This window comes from Chenopodium album, chromosome 13 (assembly GCF_948465745.1).
Source record: "Chenopodium album chromosome 13, dcCheAlbu1.1, whole genome shotgun sequence".
NCBI lineage: Eukaryota > Viridiplantae > Streptophyta > Magnoliopsida > Caryophyllales > Amaranthaceae > Chenopodium > Chenopodium album.
Window position 1 is genome coordinate 8,007,048 of NC_137846.1, and position 18,844 is coordinate 8,025,891.

The window sequence follows — 18,844 nt, forward strand, 5'->3', positions numbered from 1 at the left end:
TGGTAACACGTTTCAGATTTCCAAGCCCATGCAACCACACAAGTTTTTTGTGGGATAAAGTGATTGTTATTTTGGGAATTTCTTCGTGTCATAAATTGAAGCCTAATTCTTTCCCTTTCCCCAAAGGAAGGCAAACATGTAAGTTCAAATTTGCACTCTTTCAAATTCCGTAACACCTTTCTCATCACCTAAAATTACAAAATTACAAATTTCATCAATTCTTCTTTAGTTGACACAATTTGATTTTACCACTATTCAACTTTCACACAAACTTGGCTAAATTAAATTATCCGTATTTATGAAAAATATATTCACATGAAATCTTGTTAATAAAAATATTAGGTTTTTAATATTTCCTCTCAAATATGCATTACTCCTTATCAAATTTAGCTAAAGAAACGTGTCAACTAATAAAGAATGAAATATGTATAGTTTTTCCACTTTTGAAAAGCAGCGCATCAATAAAATTAATGACGTGACTATTTGAATGGGCGACACTCAGTTGAGCTTCAACGTACACAACAACAACAAATGAGAGCCACTAAAAACGACCCACCGAAAGTAGTTAACATTATCTGTTTTATCTCATACAAGGCAAGGCACACTGGGAACTTTCTCCATGCGATTTGTTGCATCATAATCAGAACTCATTTAATTCAGAGCAGTAAATACACATTCCAAAATCATAGAGATCTTATAAGTTAGAATGGCATTGCAGCAACCCTACCATTACCTTACAACATTGTCCAACCGCAACCGAATATATCTTACTCAATCATCCGGTGACAAGAAAGGGAGGGACACCCAGTATTCACCTGCCGAGCAATTTGCACCACTCGCATCAACGTTCCAACGGCGGCTCGTGATAGGCTTTGGGTCAGCCTCTTTTGTAGCTATTGGTGCTAATTTCGGAGGAATCACGAGCTTTCTCCTCGGACTTTCACCGGATACTGGGCGTAATCTCAAGCTAGATGTGCTTTATCCAATAGGAGGATATAGTCGCTGCATTCAGCCAGATGAAGGATTTGGTTAGCAAGTTCATGTCATACATACAATCTATATATTATTTGACGCAACTATATATGAACATATATTTAAATTGTTGTCAAACTGAATGTTGAATGTTTTTTTTCTGGACAAAAACAGAGTTCATCTATCCAGCTACATGGGTGGCAGACCAAACATTATTCTATCGAGCAGCAGAACGGGCAGAACAGGAGAGATCACTCGATCCCCCTCCACTAAATTCTGATAAACGTCGCAAAAGGAATGTGAATGAACCAGTCGTCGCCTTTGGTCCTCCTGGCTCGACTGGTGAACTTAACGTCAGCGTCATTGTTTCACCAGTCTCTCCAGATTTCAGGTAATTAAGTTTGAAGCATGTCTATTAGTCTCAACCCTCCACCCCTGGGGTACTTTATACTCAAGCAATTCAGTACTAAGAATAAAGAAAACACACTAGTTAAACAAAATACATCTAAAGCACATTGTAAACCAATGGCACAAGCTGTACATGTACCCATGCTGATCTTAGCGCATCAACAACTACGTTTTTTGATCCTTCACCTATCTTAAACAACTACCACTGATTATTCTAATGTTAGCTGTAACAATCAACAGTTCAACCTTTACTGCAATAGGAACATTTAAAATTGCAGAGTCAAATAAACAGAATTTAAAGTGAATTATATTAGCACAATAGCACCTCCACACCAATAAGGAACAATTTTGGCTTTTTAATCATATTTTGTTCACAGGATCGAAGCCTTTGGAGGACCAAAAGAGGTAGGAGAAGCTGTTATCAGAACAATAACTGCTCCCACTCGACGTCCAGATGTGAAGGCTACATTGCTGAGATCAAACCTGAGAGGGGATTCTCTGAAAAATATAAATTATTATGAGTTAGAATTTAGGGTTGAAAGCTCCTCGTTTCAGCGCCATAATGTGACTGTATGTTGTGCCCAAAATGGAAGGCTATACACACTCAACGCACAAGCTCCAGAATCAGCATGGCAAAAAGTGAAAGAAGAATTCTACAAAATTGCTGCCTCGTTTAGTCTAACTTCATAACATATGCATGGAAGATGTGTATGTACAATAAAGAACCAAAGATCAAGAAACAAATTCATGTGGTTTCTGAAACTAATCTAGCTACATTCACAGTCAGACAAAAAATTACTACAGAGTATATGAAAGACGGAGTGTACAGAATTCAGAATCATTTTACTAGACTTTACTAAGGATTTTATATGGTATCCAACACACATAGGCCAGCAACAGAGCCTAAAATTATAGGCTGGAATTAATTCAAAAGATAGCTTTGAATTAACCAGAAGAAATTCAGCTTGTATTCTGATAAGCTGTGCCACAGTGCCGCTGTTCAGCGTTCTCTCAAAATAGTCATAATTATGAGAAGGAAAAAGGAAACTAGTGAATTTTTTTTTTTTATACCTTACATTAAAAAAATTGGGCAATAATCATACAAAATATCATTTTGCTAAATGTCTAAAATAGAGGATCCATCCAAGAATTGATCCTTTTAAAAAATGTTGAAAGCTAAAAAGTTAACAAATTAGCTTCCACAGTTTTCATTTACCCAAAGTCCCAGTGTAAGCAATCCTTCTAAAGACCGCCATAAAAAACCATGTCAATTAATACACTTGTGAAGCAGTAAATCATGAGTTATGCTGTACGGAAAAATTTGTAAACAATATTATGGCTTAAAATCACATAGATTAAATTTTTAGCATTTGCAGACATAAATGCATGAGCAGCACCAGGAGTCCATACTTTCTTAGTTTCTTCCCTTGTTTATGCAATTAAGCAGGAAGGGTTTTACAGTTTTCTTTTGATGCCGATTCAGATTATTTTAGGTACATTCCAGTTACATTTTGGATAGTAAAATGATGAACTACCCCAATTATACATCCAAAGCAGCCTTCAGTGGTCACTGCTCAACTTCATTATAGTCCAGGATTCAACACTCAAGGCATTTCAGCAAAATATGAAGAAAACAATGTGCAGACTTTATTTGGGGTTCTGTTATGGATACTAGGTTATAGCCCCATGGATACATGCCTGGGTGTATCTAAGAAAGTATATTTTATAAAGCATCTATTTTTAATCTTTATTTTGACATAATATAACACTGTGAATAACATAACACATTTTTTTTTTTTAATAGGATTATGGTTATGCATAAGAAATTTTAGACACTGCATATAAGTCTCATTATATTTGAAGAAAAATTATACAAGTATTAAAATAAGTTGAATAGTCCTAAACTTGAGTTAATCTAGTAAAATTATACATATATTTTATTTTTCCTACCATTTTGCTGGCCAAAGTTTGCCATCTGTGACCTTTACTTTCTAGAATAAATATGATAAGTAATTTATGCATGTTATTGTCGGATATATTTCCAAATTCCAATAAAATATTTTTAAAAAATTCAGTATACATTAAGTACATCGGATGTAAAGTTGCCTAAAAATGATCAAAAGTTACCCCAATATAAGTTAAAGTTACCCCAATATAAATAAAAGTTACATATGTTTTATTGATAAAGTCACTCACTTTACAGGACTTTAAATCGAATCTAAGTGAGTTAAAGTAATTATATTAACCTTATAAACTTATCCAATGGCCTACTTACATTACAATCATGTCACGTTTAAAGTTATTCCAAAAAAGGTTAAAAGTTACCCCAAATTAGCTAAAATCTATCCCAAAACTCTTCGATGTGCCAAAAAAAATATGTCAATTGGGTGTACACGAAAGTTTTCGTCTTTAAAAATTAATGTGTACTCATAATAAAGAGGGAAAAATTAGTCAAACTTTGCTCTATGATACCATGGATGGAAGATATTTTTCCCAAACACAGAGTAACAGGTATAACCAAAATTCATTTTTTGGGATAGGTTATACACAGGTATAAACCCTCTGTGTTGTGCAGGGACAGTAAATCCATTATCTGTGTATAGACACTTTTCTTTTCTTCCCCATTCAAGCCTTTAAAAGAAACTGCCAGTTCATACTGATCCAGGAAAAAAAAAAACCCAAAAAAAAATTAAATTGCAATGTATACAAACAGAATGAAGCACAAGTTACCAAGATGTGAATATACATTGGTTCATGCACAGACAGCTTGTCTCTGTCTCGTCATTCTTTCCAGATTCTCTGAAACAACTGCAGTCAGATTACGATCCTCAAACACAAGCTCTGGGCCAAGCCTGCAGAAAAATAACAACATATTATGTTCAAATTTGTAAACAACACACATGCTCTGATTTACACACAGACAAAGCATGCATGGCATAGACTTTCAGAGTTGTAGATTATCAATGTGAATTCACCGCAGTTGCGATCTCTTTCTAGATTAAAAAATAGAGCACAATATAATTTAAATTTAAGGATTCCGCTTACTTTGGGTCAAGAACCAGCTTCTGCACCTCTTTGATTGCAGAACTAGCTGCATATAGTGATATCTTTCCAACCTGAGAGCACAACAAGATGCGATCACTGACATAGAGTGGCTTATTTGTCAATTACATAATAGCAAAATTTATCCGCAACTACATCAGGAATACTGCAAGAATGGTTTACCTCTACCATTTGTAGCTTTGTTGCATGATCATTTGAAAGACAGCGAATTTCTTCTGCCAGTTTCACTGCCTGCTCTAAGCTCTCAGGTGACAAAAAATCAAGACCCAACTGAACCGTGGACTGCAAAGTCACCAAATGAACAAGAATCAACCATAAACATTGATGCAAATACCAGCATGATAAAGGTAGAAACTAGCAACTTATCAGGTCCAAAATAAACAGCAAGAAAGAGAATGAAATAAGGTATTGGCATGACCAAAGTATCTACCACTAGTACAAAAGTATTCAAATGAACTCACCTGTAGATTTCTTACTTGGAATGGACATCCAGCAGGAACAAACACGGCTTGGCCTAAGTGTTGTTCAAATGACCATGGTTCAACCCCTAAAAAAATGTTATTAACCATGTTATTTATTTGTAATCCTAACTAGCACACCAAATTATTGAGATTTTGTGTATATCATGCTATTTTAATGGTCAAAATATTGCAAAGATACAAGTATAGTTGTATAATGACTAGAGAACACAAATTTGGATTTTGCGCAATCATAGTGGTAAAACAAAACCACCATTACACCAGGCACATAAGTAAAGATTCTCTCATAACAAATGGACAGAATGAGAAATAAAAAAAATTGAGAAAAGGGCATAGGGACAAAAACAACAGACGTGAAATAAACCTATGAACCAGTGAGCTAGAGAGCATCAGAGAAAAACAAGTAACAAGAAATGTTGCTATGGGTTGCAGCAAGGAGAGAAGGCTATTGTAGGAGCATGAAATTGTCCATAAGTTACTCAATTCAAGACAGCCACATATGATTTACACCAGAGTAGAAATATAGATAGGTCACTTGAATATTAATTGGAACCCTAGGATTTCATAGAAATATAGCAATCTATGAGAAAAATGATGGAGAATACAAGGAGACACAATAAAGGAGATCACAAGTCTACTAAAATAATTAAGCAGAAACAAAAAAAGGAGCCACAATCACACATACATCAAGGGCCAAGCTAGGAAGAACTACATGAACATGATCACAGAAAGAAGTTAGATGGACAGCCTGACACCAGAACTCCAAACCGGGTATCGAAATTTTCTATCAACACCTTGAGCCGACTGGATCTAACTTTTACGCAAATGAAGAACAATAACTGATGAGTGATTACAGTATGGGTAGACATTTTCCTTTATGAATGATGTTCTCAGGCCTATGCATATCTCAAAAGCATGAAACTTAACTATAGAAAGAGGCTGGTGGAAGCCAAAACATAAGGTATAAAGTCCCACAATGAGACAATAACAACCTTTTGGATGGGAAACAACAAAGATACAATGCCATTGACGGCAGTTCCCAACTATGCCTAGGTTATAGGCATACAAAGAAGTCAGAAACAAATTCCTCAATTACAGGATTCCTCAATGGACAAACAGACTTACCGAGTTCCTCGATCAACTTTTGTTTACGGTGATCATTCAGATACACTGCTTCACTATAAAGAGGGCTAGTAACCTAAGATTCCAGAAATTAGGAATATTAGGATCAGATTAAAGTATTTAAAGCTAGTGATTTCTTAAAAGATCAATGTTTACCGTATTGGACTTTCCGAATTCCTCCCAATGGGATCTAAGATACAAAGTTAGCTTTGGAACATCCTCCCGTCGAAAGACATCCCAAATGGCCCCTGGATGTTTGTCACAGGAAATTACTCCTTGTTCCATTTGCTCACGTCCAAGATCAGATTTTTGGCATTCGGTTTCTTCTATTTGCTCATCTAAATTTATGTCAAGCTTACCCTTATTTACATTTTCCCTATCATCTCCATCAACGGGTAAACTAACTGGAACTTCTTCATTCAAGTCCCTGCATGGATATCCAGAAAAATCCTGCACCTGAGTTTCCCCACAAGCCTTCTGTATCTTGGCATTGTTTTCTTTAACTTTCATTTCACAAGAATGCACCAAGAGGTATACCTGCAAGAAGAATCAAGAAACATTGCCACTAACAAAGTGAGAAACATCTCAAACACAAAAGGTTGAAGGAGAGAGAAAAGATAATACAGAATCAATAATACTCTTGAATGAAATATTATTTGTTTATTCTTGATTTACATCAGTTTAAATAAAATCATTGATGACCCATGGAATCAAACTTGTTTATGATCTTAATAATGCCGTTGTACTCAATAATATAATAAAGCACCCCCCCCCCCCCCCAAAACAAAAAAGGTTCTTTATCTTACCCAACTCGCCTGCTAAATGATAAGCGTGAGTTTAAGACTTCTTAAAACAAGTTAGAAAGCTCAAGAGAAGGATAATGTAGAGTAAGTTAGGTAGTGTAGCTGTGTAGCAGCAGCAGCTACAATAAATTTTGTCAAATAATCCCAGAGGTAGCTTTAGGTGACAATCTTGTCAAATAGACACATCGTGAAAGATATATATCCTGATGAGGTGTAGACAGTGATAACAGACCTTTTTAGAAATTTAATAGACCGTTTTAGATAAATATCCTAATGAGATGTAGACAGTCACTCTAGTATGATCAATTTGAATGCTTCCTTATTTCCACAGCCCATAATTTGCTACAACATTAATAGCGCTCTCTCGATTTCTATTAAGCAATCCTTAAATCAGAAAAATTAAATTGACATAAGAATCCACTTCTCCTAGCATCCAATCAATAAGTCCTATTACTCAAAAGATCTATTGTCCCAAATTACCACTGATAAATTTCAACTCCCAAACATCCCCACCGCCCCCCCCCCCCCAAACCCCCAACTATTCCCTTGCGTACTTTTACACTGGTGAGGCAGTGACCATGAAACAAGGCAAGACAATTAAACCATTATGCAAATAATGAGGCAATAATTCGGAATGACCTGCAGAATAAATTTATTAAAATAGTTATTTATTTTTTTATCATCATGGACTTTATAAGATATCTTGTCAAATTTCCGATTTATAGTCTTTTTTAGTTGATGGATGTTAAAAGTTTTACATATATATTTGAAATAACTAAATGGAAACAAAAGTAAAATTCCTTTTAGTTTCCTATTTCAAAGAATTCAAAAGGTTCAACATATTGACTTAAAAATAAAGTGCTCACTTCACAGGTTATTTATTTGAATATATTTTTATTTTTTAAGAAGGAATGATATCCAAGCATTTATCAGTTTTAAGAATGGTAACAACTGCTGGTTCAAAATTGCCCTTATTATTATAAGACAAATTATACAGTAATGCAATTATGACCCCTTCTAGATTGTTGCCTATTCAACTTTACTAGAAACTAAGATCAGATTGATGAAAAATAGATTAGAAAATTTCTATGGTAAAATATAAAAAGATTGCTGAAACAATAATAAATTATTTATCTGAATGTAAAATTCAAAATTAAAAAACAGAGAATGGTTTATAGGATATCTATAATGGCTTAGGCAGTCCATTTGTCTACAAGGCATGACAAATAAGCCTTTTGTCTCTAAGTAGACATTGGGAAGAAACAACCTGCAACTCAAATGATAAATCTTTCTATCTAGTATTCTTGATCGTACTTCGAGCATCATGACCATGAAAACAGATACATAAATTTGAATTTATTTGCAAGAGAGATATTATTTATGGTGTCTAACTTGATGTTAAGAGAAAACTGGGTGCAGTACATATTTCGCAAGTCCTCAGAGTTCTGGTATATTTAGTTTCTATGAGTTCAAACCATATAGTAGGAATTTAGAACTACAGAGAACCATAGAATATTAGGAATCCTGATTTTTCTGGGTTACTATTTATAGTTTTAGATCTATGACTATACACTATCACCCCTCATCCTTAAACTCAGAGAACAAACAGAAAGAAATAAAGTATGAAAGACTCACCATATCACGCATGTTCAAATGAAGATTAGTCACTGAGTCACCTCTACCTAACTCTTCAGATAGTCCATACGAGATAAGTATCTTAGGTCCAACATCATTTTGCAGGGAATAATGCGGTAATTTTGCAGCAACATTCAAAAGCCCCCACTTTGAATGGATAAATTCAAGAAATGGCACTTTGCTTATAAATTCAGGCCTTTGGTACAAAAAGAACTCTTCAGATGCACTGGGTGATGGCCAGTCTTTCAACTTCAACATTTGTGGACTACCATTTTCACGAAGAAGCCCCTCTGAGTATCCTTTCATGAATTGCCCAAGTTCTATATCAACCTGTCATCAAGAGAAGCAAGTATGGTCATGATTCGACCAAGCAATCACAATGCTGATACTTAGAAAAAATAGTTTTTAATGATAGATCTTCAACCAAGTACGACAGAAAAGTGAAGCAACTACCATGTTGCAGATCAGCTATGAAATAAACCAAAAATACGCAAGGCGTAAGAGAAAAAATGGCCAAGTAGACCAACCCTGTTGCATAGTACAGCTCAATAGGAAAATTCTACAGCAAAAGGACTTCTTTTTCTCTTCCAGCTCCAAAGCCCACAATAATAGATACAACTCACAAGATACCAATCCACAAGAACGGAATTCTTACACTGAGCACAGAGGATTCTCAAACACCAGGTTTGTGTTGCAAACCTGGTCCATGCACCTTCAATTCATATTTGTAAGTTGGCAAATTCAATCAGTCAATCACTTTGAAAGTTCACATGGCAATATGGCACTAAGAATCAATATCTGTCTTGGGTTGGTAACATTTTTGAGAGCTTTTAGAAGTGTGAACCTCATTAGAGGTTTGAGCAAGAGAGACCTCTGAATATTTTGTTTGGTTGGAAGATTATTAAATCAGAGAGATTTCTTCAAAATGCTATTTTTGAAAAGCTCAAGAGAAAGCATTTTGACAGGAGAGGTTTGAAAAACATTTCAAAGAGAAAAGCCTATCTCTCCTCCTTCAACATAATTTGGTCGTCGTTCTCTACTAGAAAAGAATAAAAGCCTATCTCTCCTCCTTTAACTCCGCCAGTGGGTTTCCCGCTGCCAGTCCCAAGCCTGGATAAAGGAGGAGGGTTACGGTAGGCCAGTGACAGCCAGTATAAAACTTCGTCACATCCCATGACATGAGCCAAACAGATATTTTCGTGGGGGCGTTCCCTACTCAGCGACGCGCTGCACTTCCTAGACCCGGGTGTAGTGATAAGTATGCAAGGGTTGCTAGGTCGTCGCCCAGAAGCGACGCGCCACATTGCCCGAGTGTGGTGTCAAATGAGCAAGGGCGTGCCATTGGGGCGTTCCCTACTGAGCGACGCGCTGCACTTCCCAGACCCGGGTGCAGTGATAAGTATGTAAGGGTTGCTAGGTCGTCGCCCAGAAGCGACGCGCCATATTGCCCAATTGTGGTGTCAAATAATCAAGGACTTGGAGTTGGGATCAGGAGGGAGCGTGGGAGAAAAGAATTTAGTTTGCGGATTGGTTCTTGGAATGTGGGGTCTCTTACGGGAAAATCAGCAGAATTGGTAGAAGTAATGAAAAGACGACGCGTGAACATCATGTGCCTCCAAGAGACAAGATGGACAGGAGAAGGAGCTCGAGGCTTGGTTTTGGGGTATAAGGTATGGTATGTTGGGCAAGAAACGAGCCACAGAACAAGGAATGGTGGAGCTAGGAACGGAGTTGGTGTGGTTCTCGATGAGAGGTTGGCAAAAGAGGTGATCGAGGTCTATCGGAAGAACGATAGGTTGATAAGGCTGAAGTTGCTATGTGGCAAGGAGATTGTGAATGTTATCAGTGCTTATGCTCCCCAAGTGGGTTTAGATGCAGAAGAGAAACGACAATTTTGGGAGGACCTAGACGAGGTGGTGCAGGGTGTCCACCACTCAGAGAAGTTATATATTGGAGGGGATCTAAATGGGCACGTTGGGGCGAGCCGAGATGGCTATGAGAGTGTCCATGGAGGCTTTGGGTATGGGCAGAGGGACGCCGGTGGTGAAGCTATTATGGATTTTGCCCAATCATATGATTTAATTTTGGCTAATACTTGGTTTAAGAAGAGGGATTCACACTTGATAACTTTTCGGAATGGAGCAAATGCAACTCAAATAGACTTCCTGCTCACAAGGAGCATAGATAGACAAAGTTGCATAAACTGTAAGGTTATCCCAGGGGAGAGTGTGGTCACCCAACACCGGCTATTGGTAATGACTATTCGTCTGAAAGAGAAGGCGAAGAAAAAAGTTAGACAAGAAGAACCAAGGATAAGATGGTGGACCCTAAGGGATGCAAAAGCTAAGGTTTTTACAGAAAAGGTAATTGAAGAAGCGGATTGGGATGGAGAGGTGGATCCGGACATGACCTGGTTACGAATGAAGAACTGTTTCCTAAGAGTGGCCAAAGAGGTCTTAGGGGAAGTAAGGGGAAGAACTTCGGTACAGAGAGATACTTCGTGGTGGAATGAAGAGGTGAAAGCAGTAATTAAGCAAAAAAGGGAATGCTATCAAGCCTTAGGAAAATGTAGGAGTGATGAAACCTTTGCAGCGTATAAGGAGGCTAAGAGTAAGGCAAAGGCAGCTGTTCGCCAAGCAAAAGAAAAGGCATATCAGGAGGTTTATGAAAAGCTTGATTCCAAGGAGGGAGAAAGGATCATTTATAAGATGGCAAAGAGAAGACAAGAGGCAAGGAAGGATATTGGCATGGTGAAGTGTGTCAAAGATAAGAACCAAATGGTCCTAGTGCAAGAGGAGGGCATCAAGGACAGGTGGAAGGGGTACTTCGATGAATTATTTAATGGAAGTAATGGAGTTGTGATAGGAGATACCTCTATGAGTGATGAAGAAATCAACATGGAGTATGTGCGAAGGATTAGGAGAGTAGAGGTGGAGATTGCACTGAGGAAGATGAAACCTAAGAAGGCGGTTGGCCCTGATGGGGTACCGATAGAGGTGTGGAGGTGTTTGGGTAAGATTGGTATTGATTGGTTAACAAACCTTTTCAACAAGATATGGACGGCTACAAGGATCCCACAAGATTGGAGGAAGAGCACCTTGGTCCCGGTTTATAAAAACAAAGGAGACGCTCAAGATTGTTCTAACTATCGAGGAATTAAGCTTATGAGCCATACTATGAAGTTGTGGGAAAGGGTGATTGAACAAAGGTTGAGGGCATGCACAAGCATTTCAGATAACCAATTTGGTTTTATGCCTGGGAGATCTACTATGGAGGCAATCCATTTGATAAGACAAATGATGGAGTTTTATAGGGTAAAGAAGAAAGATCTTCATATGGTCTTTATTGATTTAGAGAAGGCATATGACAAGGTGCCAAGAGAGATACTTTGGTGGGCAATGTTGAAGAAAGGTATCCCACGAAGGTATGTAGACCTAGTTAAGGATATGTATCGGGATGTGTCAACAAATGTGAGGACATGCGGAGGGTTGACAAAAGATTTCCCTATTACAATCGGATTGCATCAAGGGTCTGCATTAAGCCCTTTTCTTTTTGCAACGGTTCTAGACGAATTAACTAGACCAATTCAAGATGAGGTTCCATGGTGTATGCTGTTCGCAGATGATATCGTTTTGGTGGATGAGACTAAGGATGGGGTTAATGTCAAGTTGGAGCAATGGAGGCAAAGGTTGGAATCTAGAGGGTTTAAGCTAAGTCGGAGTAAGACTGAATATTTGGTATGTCGTTTTGGCACTCAGAGGGGGACAAGCAATGAAGTGGTGAGTTTGGATGGAAAGGATTTGACCATGAGTGAATGTTTTAAGTACCTAGGGTCGATCATCCAGAAGAATGGTGACATTGATCAAGACGTGACCCACAGGATTAAGTCAGGGTGGCTTAAATGGAGAGCGGCCACGGGAGTGCTATGCGACCGCAGCATTCCCTTAAAGTTGAAGGGAAAATTCTACAGGACTGCCATAAGACCAGTGTTGCTCTATGGTACAGAATGTTGGGCTTCTAAGAAAGAGCATATTAAAAAGATGGAGGTTACGGAAATGCGCATGTTAAGGTGGATGTGTGGAAACACTTTAAGAGATAGAATCAGAAATGAGGTTATTCGCAAGAAAGTAGGTGTGGCGGGCATTGTAGATAAATTAAGGGAAAATCGTCTGCGTTGGTTTGGACATGTAAGACGGAGACCCGAGGGTGCACCGGTGCGAAGAGTGGAAGAGTGGGACCATGGAGGGATTAAACGAGGAAGAGGGAGACCAAAGATGACTTGGTTGGAAGGAGTGAGGAAGGATATGAAGTGCATGGATTTACGTGAGGATGAAGTTTTGGATCGTAAGGGATGGAGGAGAAAGATTTATGTTGATGACTACACGGAATAATCAAATTTGGTTCATGTTAGCCGACCCCACTTTTGGGATTAAGGCTTTGATTGATTGATTGATTGATTGATTGTTCTCTACTACAGCATAATCATACCACACCATAATTGAAAACAAAGGACAACATAAAAAGCCAGCAATAAATCATTTTTACACATCAGATTATAATAAGATCTGAAGAATAAAAAAATCAAACTTGGAAAAAGAAACATGTACATTGTAATAAAATCCACAAAGGTGCTCTAGAAAATGAATAGCCATGATTATAAGAAATCTAAATAAGCAACCACAAAATAAAATTAAAAATAATATGAAGAGTTATGTGATGGATCCACATACGCAACCAGCCCAGTCAGCTAGGGAGGCCCAAACACCAATTCGGGTCTACCAAAGGAGGCCCAAGCTCAGTGGACTTCACATCAATTCCAACGGTAAAGAGGAGGGAACAACCAAAGTCAAATACAAAGCTGAAAGGGGAAGCAGACATGAAGAACAGAGCATTTGGGTGGCAAGCCGAAACGGGAAAGAAGACAAGGAGCACTAGCCATGGAAAGAGGACACTTTTTTGTTATGTCTATTTTGCTTTCTACTAGATGACAATCTTAATTAATATTAGGGCTTGTAATTGTGAGAAGAGCTTGAGTATATAAGGTAGTTTGTAAGAGAGTAGAAGCATCCAGAAATTAAGTAAGAAAACACTTGAGAGTAGTAGCCTAAAGCTACCTTGAGATTAATGGCCTCAAGCCATTGACTATCCCTTGTAACCGTTAATTCGATTAATCAATCAAATACTCAAGCCTTCCTTATTCCATGTCATTAATTTAGCTTAATCTTGCTGTGCAAAAATCAGTCCTTGACAAGTGAAAATTGCTCCAAATACCTCAAATTTGATAGTGTTGAATTCCATGTAATTGGCCGAAAATAAATTGAGGCGGGAGGGTAATTGGTACTTGATCTGATTAATTGAATTTCACTGAGTTTTTTTAAGAAAGATGACACGGTGGTGTACATAATATTGAGATGATAGAGCATAGGATAAGAAAGATAAATTGATCTTTTTCTTATAATCAAGAAGGGGTAATAAAAAAAAAATGGCTAATAGAAGCAACTAGATTCATCAGTTATGTAAGAGTTGTTTACTAAGGGAGGGCTGGCAGGTAATGTAGATATGGAATACTAGGCTAGGACCTAGGAGTATGAAAGGTTGATTTTTCCCCCTTTCTTAGTGTGATTAATGGCCTTATGGGCTAACTGTGTTTACGGTTAAAAAATAGTGACAATTAACATCTCAACTTCTTTTAAATTTTTACAAGAGATAAAAGTAATAGTACTCCCCTTGTCCCTAAAAAGATGTTTACATTTAGAATATTCAATTTAAAGGCGGATACTTTGACCTCGGGTGTTCATTGATACATATAAGAAAAACATATTCATCCGTGTAAAATTTTGTTAGATTCGTCTCGATGTATAGTTTCAAAATATTAATATTTAGTGATGTTTTATAATACTTCAAGATATTGATGCTCAAGTATGTCATGCATTAAAAGTGGGAACATCTTTTAGGGACAAAGGGAGTACTACCCAGCAATATGTTGTGTCAATGTACTTATTGGTTAGACAATCTAGTAGCTAGCAACTATTACCGGACACTTTAAACAAACAACTAATACAATAGCTAGTCAAACCAGCTCATTGCCAAATAGGGCTATGATATTTCCATACAGCCACGCTATTGCAGAAACACAACAAAAACATATGATTTAACCTTAATTTCACTTAAGTCTAATAAGCTATGATACTACCTCCGTGCTCCATCCCTATATAGTTGACATACTTTGACCAGCACAAAGCTTTAAACACATTATTGTGTGATGAATGGTAGTGGGTATTTTTTCTATTACAGCTAGTGGGTAGTGGAGTATAATTTTACATTAGCTATTAGTTTATTATAATTAGTGGATAACAGGTAAAAAGCAATGTGAGAGAAATTAAAAAGAAAAAAAAATCGTGGATCCACTTCAATTATAGAAAGAGATAGAAGTATGTCAAATATAGAAAGTCGCCTGTATAAGAAAAGTGTATCAACTAAATAGGGACGGTATATTAGTTAGGACCACAAGTTAATATAATACGGATGGTATAGGTTGGCTCCATACTTGTACGTTATCTTCACTTATTTCAGGTCGGATAAGTTCTAATAAGATAAGCACTACCGGTTCAAATTCAGATAAAATAAGATAAGTGAAATTCAGGTGAAGATAACACTACCTAAAGTAACAATTTGACCTGTCAAACTAACAAATGTTGCATTGCATTTGGTTAACATTTGAGGAAAGTTTGCAAATGAAGTCATGTTTCAAATGGCTATCAAATATTTTACCAAAACCAGTTAAATATGAAAAGCATACCTCAGACCAGTCTAGACAATCAACAGCTTTCACCATTTTACTAGCATCATTCATCCTCTCATCAGTAGATTCACAAATTTCCCTCCATATAACCATAGGGTCCCAACTTGTTCTTGATGAACCATCACAGACCTGCTTAACAAGGACAGGTTCACCCTTCGCCCAATGTTTTCGGAAGTTTACAACGCCATCAAGTTTAATGTCTTGAGCAGATGGACAATATAAGAAATTGACATCACTCTCCTTACGTGATGCACATTCAAGGAACCTAGAGCTAAGTGCTCTAGAATCTGAACAGTTACTAATGCCTTTAACCTTGCAACCACTAACCATTTCTTCAAGATTTTTTACCAGTTTAGCAACCCAATTCATCTTGAAAATTCGCCGAAGAGTTAGATAAGAGCAACCACAACCACCATGTTCCCTCGGAAGGCAAGGTACACTACCATCTATACTTGCTCTCCAACCAGGAAACTTCACACTTAGCAAAAGATTATGGTTTGGTGAAGCTTGATGCTCTTTCAGAACTTCTCCCAATTGATTTTTCTCAGAGTTATTATTGTCCACTACATCATCTTTTGCAACAGCCAGAGTTTCACTACGAAGATCTTGACAGCATCTGAGGCAAAGATCATACGAGCAAACTGAGCAGTGCCGGTGATAATCTACAATTGGAACTCTGCAGCAATCACTATCAGAAAACATTTTCAATTACTCATATGTACCACATACCATTTCAAAATAGGCATCACCTAATTAACAGAAATTATACACCCACAAGGCCACAACATACTTAGAAAAGGTTGGACAGCAAATATAAGGTACTTTCTGAAAAAAATTGTTAGATCTTCAATTTCCACAAATCAAACCAAGTAGTATATAAGATATCATGAGTACCAGCACATCTGCTCATCTGCATTCAATTTCGTCCTCTCTAGATCCACTTCGGCTCCTGAAGAGCACATCCATATAAGAATAAACAGAATATACTTCAGCAACAATAATATACAAAATGTGTGGCACGAAAATATGAAACAATAAACTTCTTACCATGTAGCTTCTTCTCTAATTCCACTTCAGCACACTGTTGCTGGTGGATCTCCTTAACCACAGGAAGCACCGACGATAGCAAGCAATAGAGGTATTGTAGCTTGTCCAGCACTGGTATATCCCTTATTTTTGCCTGCAACAACAGCAAAAAGGTAATCTTTGCAATTAGATAAACTAGAATTGTTATAACAACCAAAGTTTACTTGCAAATAAACTAGAAATGTTATAATATAATGATGCAATATCATAGATGCTATGTAGCTGACATTTTACCTTAATCAAGTTATCCACCCTGGAGCACACCTTACAATTGCACATACCGCGACATGCAGGGCAAACTCTTTGGATCTCTTCCAAAGAAATGTTTGCATACCTAACACAAGTGTGGCTAGTCAATAGTCATGCACCAACACCATCAAGGACTTGAAACATCTAAGAGAGTAAACACATTAATCTCACCATGTACTAATGCAGCTTTCACAGTATCCTTTTCTATCACATTTATGGCACCAAATAACTGAAACTTTGTTACTCCTTCGACACTGATGGCAAGTAAGTCCACCAGTGTCATTTGTAGAATCTGTGCTAGCATCAGAATGAACCTAGAGAGCAATATGGAATTCATTATTGCAAACACAGTGATGAGTGAATGTATGGCCAGGAAAATCAATAAAACTTAAAAGTACAAGCATAGTTTCTCAGGATTGATAAAATTGCAGCATGATTTATAGAAATCACAGGCATTTTTACAGATACATGTTAGTCCAACTTTTACTTCACCTTAAGCACAAGTGTCAAATATTCAGCACTTGCCACTCGGATATTGGTATGACACTTAGACACTTCATTATGGGCAAAAATTTCATAAATTAGCCATGTCCGGCACTTATAGCCATGTATGAATAACATAGGCCACCAATAGATTATTTCTTAGGAAAAAAACAATAGATCTACAAGACTACTAGCGCGAATAAAAAGAAAAGATATTCTACCTCACTAGTAACCATAGCAACATCATCAATGCTCTTCTGTGACATGTTCCTTGAGGATTCTATGCCATAAGGAGTGTAAGACCTACTTTGATCATAATGATCCAAGTCTGTTTGCATATCATCCTCTCCATTGGGCGGCATCCGATCCTTGGGATTGTTTGGTAAACCTGAAACAGGAAAATCCTGCACTTGAAGCGACATATCCTTGTTGTTATAGTCACTTCTACTCTCCATATAAATAGGACTTCCAGTTTCACCCATAGATTTCCTCTTAGCTTTCTTTAAACTGGCTCGTAACGCAGAATTCGCTGCTCTCTTCTTCGCCTGAATGTAGTGCTTCTCACATACGGTTTTATCCGGCATAGACATTGCTGTACACCTCCATTGTTTACCATCCGACCTCTTACAACGCAAATCATCAGGAATACCCACTTGATCATCCATTCTAACACTTCATATATCCTCTAACAACCCATTAACTAACAATATCTATCACAACCTACACGAAACCGTCCAACATCATAACCATCCAAGGATTCGAAACAAATTTGAACATTTAATTGAGCTTGCCAGTACATAAATTAACTAAAATGAATTCCAAATAATTCTGAAATTTAATTTGAGCTTGACAATGCATAAATTTAACCCGAACAAAATACAAATACTTCCAAATTAGTTCCGAATTTCTAATTAAAGCTTGCCAATGTTCAAAATAACCAAAAATAAATTAAAAAGAATTAAGAAAGTTTGTTTGAGCTTGCCAATGTATGAATTATAATCAAAATAAATTCGAAAGAATTCTGAAAGTGTATTTGAGCTTGCTAATGTATGAATTAACCATAATAAGTTCGAAAAGTTTCTATAATTTAATTTGATTTTGCCAGTGTATAAATTAACAAAGATTAATTCGATCAAATTCTGAAACTTTATATGAAATTGCTGAATACTAATGTATAGTTAATCAAAATAATGTAAAAATTAACCAAAACAAAAATCCGCAAGAGTCGAGTAATGAAAGAATATACTACGTAAGACGAAGATTACTTACATAGTGAATGATTGAGTTCAATTTCTGGAAAAGTTTGAATATGCCCCCAATTTCGTTCCTCTGAATTTGATATATTGATCCTCTGCTCTTCAATTTGGGGAAAGTAATGGGAAGAGTGTACAATAGTACGAGTCTCGACTCCACCGGGCGTTTGACAGGAGGGATGGGATTGGATGGGATAAAAAGGTTGGATAAGAAGGTGAATTAATAGATGGGATATAAGGATAAAATATTGTATTTTATTATTTGTATTGGGTTGAGATTAAATTAGAATAACTAATAAAAATACACAATTATTCTTCTATCCTTTTCACTCTTTTTTTTTTTTTTTTTTATTTCCTTTAAGGGTAGAAATGTCTTTTATTCCTTAAAATTTAATCCCTATCCCTTATATCACCCCCCTTAATTATTAATTTGGAGGGATAACTCCCTTTCTTATCACCATCCTTACCCCCCTCATAATCCCCATTCCT

At 36.9% G+C, this 18,844-nt stretch overlaps 2 protein-coding genes across 5 annotated transcripts; one reads left to right on the forward strand and one right to left on the reverse strand.

The window, feature by feature from the left end:
* Window positions 1-408: 408 nt before the first annotated feature.
* Window positions 409-18,671, reverse strand: LOC145574500 (E3 ubiquitin-protein ligase JMJ24-like). 4 transcript variants are annotated; one of them, XR_014098087.1, is made up of 16 exons: window positions 18,372-18,671; window positions 17,324-17,822; window positions 16,791-16,933; window positions 16,605-16,704; window positions 16,332-16,464; window positions 16,179-16,233; window positions 15,282-15,972; window positions 8,483-8,812; window positions 6,201-6,581; window positions 6,048-6,120; window positions 4,905-4,990; window positions 4,606-4,725; window positions 4,426-4,496; window positions 4,127-4,232; window positions 1,706-1,878; window positions 409-1,002 (listed from the first exon to the last, which is right to left on the reverse strand). XR_014098087.1 is itself a non-coding variant. In XM_081632307.1 (15 exons), the coding sequence occupies exons 2-14, from the start codon at window positions 17,765-17,767 to the stop codon at window positions 4,133-4,135; spliced, it is 2,727 nt and encodes a 908-aa protein (XP_081488433.1). In that variant the 5' UTR covers window positions 17,768-17,822; window positions 18,372-18,670; the 3' UTR covers window positions 409-1,002; window positions 4,127-4,132. The 4 variants fall into 4 exon arrangements, 2 of the variants coding, with proteins under 2 accessions (XP_081488433.1, XP_081488432.1); XR_014098086.1 differs by having other exon boundaries at window positions 4,111-4,232; window positions 18,372-18,670; XM_081632307.1 differs by lacking the exon at window positions 1,706-1,878 and having other exon boundaries at window positions 18,372-18,670.
* Window positions 707-2,146, forward strand: LOC145574501 (psbP domain-containing protein 7, chloroplastic-like). Its single transcript, XM_081632308.1, has 3 exons — window positions 707-1,028; window positions 1,147-1,363; window positions 1,758-2,146. The coding sequence occupies exons 1-3, from the start codon at window positions 707-709 to the stop codon at window positions 2,068-2,070; spliced, it is 852 nt and encodes a 283-aa protein (XP_081488434.1). The 3' UTR covers window positions 2,071-2,146.
* Window positions 18,672-18,844: the final 173 nt, after the last annotated feature.